The 6136-nt window shown below is 42.1% G+C and overlaps 1 protein-coding gene across 1 annotated transcript; it reads left to right on the forward strand.

The window, feature by feature from the left end:
- Window positions 1–1091: 1091 nt before the first annotated feature.
- On the forward strand, window positions 1092–5909 carry LOC132455950 (E3 ubiquitin-protein ligase NEURL3-like). The gene is made up of 4 exons (XM_060050054.1): window positions 1092–1843; window positions 2763–3266; window positions 3563–3727; window positions 5272–5909. Exons 1-4 carry the CDS (start codon window positions 1756–1758, stop codon window positions 5421–5423), a joined length of 909 nt encoding a protein of 302 aa, XP_059906037.1. The 5' UTR covers window positions 1092–1755; the 3' UTR covers window positions 5424–5909.
- Window positions 5910–6136: the final 227 nt, after the last annotated feature.

The raw sequence follows: 6136 nt of genomic DNA on the forward strand, positions 1-6136 counted from the left end.
TCGCATGAATATAAACCAAATGACACCGTATCTTTCATTCAGTGTTATCATCAGGGAACACTGATAATGTTAGCTGTCCAGTAGAAAAAGAGAGTGACTCTTAAATCCACTGTTTGTCATAAGCAGCTTTCTGAGAAACACATTGGTAAGGGCGAAATGCACAAGATGAATGAAAATAACCTTTTCCACTTCATAACATCTATCTATCTATTCTCAAACCAAGATTTCTTTGGTTACTTAAAAAGTAGTGCTGGCTTTAAAAATATATTTTAAAATGTATCTTGTTCAGTTTGCCCTCAAGCCCATTTCATATTATGTTATCAATAGTTAGCGACCAAGTAATTTGATTGGACAAGAGCAAGGGCGTAACCATGGTTTAGACATTGGGGGGGTCCAATTTTTTATTATTATTTGTTAAGTGCATTGCCTACAATTCTATATTTATATATGAAAATGTGGACATTTAGAACATAGTTTCGAGGACTACATTGACCATTTGAATTCACATCTAAAGGAATAGTGTAATAATGTAATGTCTGCCCCGCCCCCCCCCCCCCCCCCCCCCCCCCCCCCCCCCACACACACACACACACACACACACACATACACACACACTTTGTTTTGGTTAGTTGCTTACTGACCTTAAACACACAATTACAATTATGCTCTTCCAGTAGTACTGTAGCAAAAAGGATAGCTTCCAATGGAAAAATACCACATACCCAAAGCATGTAATAATGTAATGTCTGCCCCGCCCCCCCCCCCCCCACACACACACACATACACACACACCTGCCTGCATTGTGACCACACGTCATTTTATCAGAAAAAACAGCGACTCATATTTTAATTAGGCTACTCGTTTTATTTGCTCACACATTTAGCTCGGTATCAAGCTACTAATTGTCTGGAGAAAAATGGATCGGTCTGCTGGTCCAGACCGATCCATTGACAGGGTTCATAAAAAGAGAACATATATTTTACATTTTATCCTGCTGTATATTGGGGGGGGACAGGTTAGTATTTTCTCAACATTGGGGGGGACACGACCCCCCCAAAGAATGCGTGGTTACGCCCTTGGACAAGAGGCATTCCACGAGTGTTGATAAAGAGTTTAAAGGGACTTTTATAAATGTATCACTCTGCTAGGAGTTCTAATAACCATTAATGTTATTAACGGTCTTTATGTAGCTTAGATTGAAACAAACTATGCACCGCAAAGATTAACATATTTCCAGATATAACATTTGGGTTGAAGTTTTTTTATGTGTTGCTTGGCAACAGGTAATTCCCAGTCCAGTTGCGGATCTATTTGTGCTGCTGGAGCCAAATAAATCCTTAAATAAACAAACAAACGGCTGTGATTATCATGGGCACTCGGCCTACGGCCTCGTACCTACGACCAGCCGTGCTGATAATCAGTACAACAGCACTCCCTCTCGTGTGATATTGCTTAAATAATAGGCTTAATGGGGGAAAAAAACATAGTATTCCTACCACCTTGATCAGGTGACCTTCCTCAGGTCGGTCTCCAGGCTAGGAATACAATGCTTCTTTGTTAGAGGGGGGGGGGGGGGGTGCACCCCCACCTTTCAGTGGATGATTAACTAGTTTCAGAGGATAAAACGGTTGGTGGACTTCAAGGTCAGCCAACAAAGCCTTCTTTACATACAATACGTCATAGGGTCGAAGAGGTGTCGCTGAAGGTTTTTATTTCTAGAGAGAGAGAGGCGTGGCAATCAGAACCATAAAGAAATGCCTCTGCGTGACACCCGAGCTACCGAACCTTCAGTAGAAGAGAGAGAAGCATCCATGAAGGAACCGACAATGATAGACAGTGCTGGTAAGTGTTTATATGCCAATTTTAAGTAATTATATGAAGCATGGTTGTAATTAAAAAATGCTTTGAGATTTAGGCCTACTTATTGTGCAGAAATACCAATTCGAATCACTTATTAACTTTCAAATACTTTTAGTTTTTTGTTTTTCTTACTGCAGTAATCATTTTTATTTTAAGTGTTTGAAGGTAAGAATATTATGAATAACAACCCAGGGATAACATGGTTCAAGCATTTAAGAAATGCAGTTCAAGTTCTGAATGGCGCATTATAAACACTCTTAAATAAGATAAGAAAAAGTAATAGATTTAATGCATGCATGTTGTTGGATTTGATCTTTTTTGCACTAACTTGTTTACGTAAAAATGTATCATTTTACTTTAAAAAAAATCTGGAAATGGTATGACTTGTATTCCTTTAAAGGATAAGAAAGGAAAGAATCAAGGGATGCGATTTAATGTTATGATAAATATCTATTATTTACTCAAAGCTAATTAGTATTTTGTTATGACGTCATATTTGATATAAACAGACCAGCAATCCACAATCGAGATTTGATATTGGGGGACTAAAAAGTATACTGAGGGATCGACAACACATAACAAAACTTAAATTGAAGTGAAAGTAAAATTGAGCTGCTGACCTCTTGGAACTTGGATTGTTTATTCTATCGATGCAAAATTAAAACCTTTCTACAAACCTTCAGTTGATCATGGACTGTTCACAGAAAATATTGGGGACTAGAAAATATCTGGATTTGGGCACTGTTTAACTACAGTTCTACACTAGAGAAGCCTTTTAGTTCTCACAATGACACATTTCCACATAAACAGACATAACTTTGTGACAAAGTAATACGATTGTTTTGTGTTCCCGATCTTAACGTTACATTTTTTTGACCAAGCCTTCTTGTCACCCTAACAGGCCTACATATCCCTACATGTAAAGGATGCCTCGGACCGCTTCATTTCCAGAGCAGTGATGGCTCTAAGCTGTCGCTCAAGGCGGGCTGCCGGTACGCAGAGAGACAAAAGGATACCTTCCAGAACGCCCTGGCCTTCAGCAACCGACCAATCGCCATAGAGGAGAGAATCCACGTCCGCGTGGAGAGATGTGACCAGCACTGGCAAGGCGCCCTGCGGTTGGGCTTCACCGCCATATCTCCGTCGTTGTTTGCTTGGGACGACAAACTCAGCATAGCCAATCCGGACGGCCCTCGCACCGGCCTCGGTTACTGGGCGCGTCAGCTGCCTACCTGTCACACGTTGCCAGGGGCCGAGCTGTGCTTCTGGGTCAACTCCCGGGGCGTGTTAATGTACAGGGGACCAGACCATGTCAAAAAAGAGCTTTTCGTCGGCGTAGACTTGGGACGACCTCTCTGGGCCATGGTCGACCTGTACGGCCAGACCAGGGCGGTGCGTATGTTGGGTGAGTTGACTTTCATCACGGTGTTGTGGGAGGTCAAGAGCAGACCTTAACTTGCGCTACGGTAATGGGGTTGTTTCTACAGGTATAGCCGTGTCGCTTTCGGACGACAGTTCTATCCTCTGAGACTTTGGGGGGGTGGGGGGGGGCGTTGGCGGAAGCGAGGAAACATAAGAAACGTTTTAGTTTCGAGCAGCCTAAACTGCTGCCCTATTACAGTAACAAAGGTGCACGTTTAACTCTATAACCTAAGCTAACTCGTCAATTTCATAATGATTATTTTTGTTCCTATTCCTCAGGGTCCAAAAAGAAAAAAATAGGATTTAGGACAAAGAAATCCTGCCCGGCAACCCCTCCCCCGGCTCCCACGGACGGAGACAGCTGCCTGTGTGTGGACCGAGGGCAGCCGTGTAAAAGGCCTCGCCAGTCGCCCTCAACGTACACACAGCCACCAAACAGCCCCGGTGAGTTCCTCTAAGTTCACTCTCTGAAACTCTCTAAAGTCCACTTCAATAATAGCTCCTACATGCACCTGCGGGTGAGGGCACTTGTCGGAACCTGTCTCCCCTCCTTCCTAGAACCTCTCAGCACAGAACACATTTAGTCATATCTCAGTGTGTCGGAATTCGATCTGAATCAGAGGATTTTCTAACATTTTACATGATGGATCGTTTTTCAGGTCCATCCTGTTAAATTACACTCTCCGTCTGTATCACAAGGCAACTCAAAAAATTCCTGACACATCACATTTTAGTAAAATGTACAACAAGGTAGGCCTACAAGGTTCGATCCCCCATGTCAAAGGTATCCATGGGCAAAACTACCCTCTACTGGCCAGCCGCCATTGCTCATCTATATATAGAGCTTCTAAATAGGGTTAGTATCAGAACCTTCAATAATACTTGTATATGATAGCTCTTAAATGGCGCATTTACACTGCAGGGTGCGGAACGGATCGGATCGCAAAGGTGCGGGTCGGATCGCGTTTCCACCGCCAAAAGTGGGCGTGACCCGGACTTTGCCGTACCCGTTCCGACCCCATTCTAGGGACTCCTCCGTTGCGGTACCCAAAACGAGACCAGACGCCTGAAAGGGTACCCTGGAATTCTAGCTACACCCCCCCTCCGTTGATTGGTCGACAGAATCGTCACTTCCGGGTGACGCGGGGATAAAAACAAACAAACAGTAGCCTCGAGGTATTATTCTTTACAATTAACATGTCGCGTAAAAAGCTTGCTTGGGCGAACAAGGAGGTGGAGACGTTCGTCTGCATTCTTGCGGAGAAAGACGTTGTTTACGATGTTTACGTAGCTGCCGCGGCGATTGACATCCGGCCTACCACCAAGGGTACTGTCGGCAGTGGAAACGCGACCTCGGAACTGAGCTGGGCTATACTGCCCCCTCCCTACCGCCCCTTTGCGATCCGATCCGTTCCGCACCCTGCAGTGGAAACGCGGCAAAACTGTACCTACAGTACCTTTAGAATGGGGTCGGAACGGGTACGGCAAAGTCCGGGTCACGCCCACTTTTGGCGGTGGAAACGCGATCCGACCCGCACCTTTGCGATCCGATCCGTTCCGCACCCTGCAGTGGAAATGCGCCATAATATGACTTGTATATATATATTTTATAGATATATTATAGATTCATGAGCAATTACATTTGTATATATGTATAAATATATATATACACACATGTAATTGCTCATAAATCTTATCTACAGCACCATTTACAATTATGATAAATATAACAGCTTTAAATCTCATCTACATCACCTTTTATAATACTAATATAAAGGTATAATAGCTATTTTCCTCTTTAATAACAGTTGACATATATTAGCTTCTAAATCTGACCTACAGTACCTTTAAAAGATGTTGGACTTGTTTCATGCAGCCAATGCATGATGAGGGCATGTTGGAGTTCATGACATTTTGACAGCATGAATCGTAAAGCTATGGAATGGCTAAGGGTAATAATAACAGTTTCAACGTTGGCTTTTTTCCAGACTCAACTTCACCCGAGGTTTGTGTGGTGTGTCTCGAGGATTGTGCAGCAAGCGTGACTCTTGTGTGTGGTCACCGGTGCCTCTGTTCCAGCTGTGCCAATCGGATTAGAGCAGAGTTTGGGACGTGCCCAATCTGCCGCCAGTCCATATGAACTACATGTCAACAAGAGACTGCAAGGCTTTAGTCCCCAAAGAAGATAATGCAGAACACAATCTTGTTAAATGGAGTTTAATTTCAAACAGACTCACTTGTTGCAGTCGGATCTAAGGTTCTTGTCGTCATTTTGTAAATATCTCTAGGCCTACATAATTAATCATTGTAAAATACATTTGGGTTAAAACATGCAATTAGTTTTGCAGGAAGGGTAAAAGTAGGATTTGATATGCTGAAAGAACTTTGGGAGCATTGAAGAGCATTGACCATCTGTGTGCTACTCATCAGGGAAATCAATAATGTTTAGGATATATATGCACCAAAAAACATTATGTTGATGAGGATGTTTGATATCTAGGCCTATGTATATATATATTTCTCAAAATGTATTGTTATTATTTTTTTTGATATTAATATTATTGAAATGTTGCATTCATTTCAAATGACTAATTCATAAAAATGCATATTAAAATATATAATATGTATATGTATATCATTAACTATATTTTGTTGAATTAGCGTACCTTACATACAGAACTCTTCATAGCGACTTGGACTCAGTATTTGAAGAAGGCTACAGAGTTTGCCACTGTTGATTACTTCTAAAAATGTATCTAAAACAAAATATTAAACCAAAACATTTTAACAAAGGATGTACTAGTCATCCAAACACGCAAGCTACTTGGCTATCCGACTATAACTTTGCACTAT

The sequence above is a fragment of the Gadus macrocephalus genome, chromosome 4 (genome assembly GCF_031168955.1).
Source record: "Gadus macrocephalus chromosome 4, ASM3116895v1".
Lineage (NCBI taxonomy): Eukaryota > Metazoa > Chordata > Actinopteri > Gadiformes > Gadidae > Gadus > Gadus macrocephalus.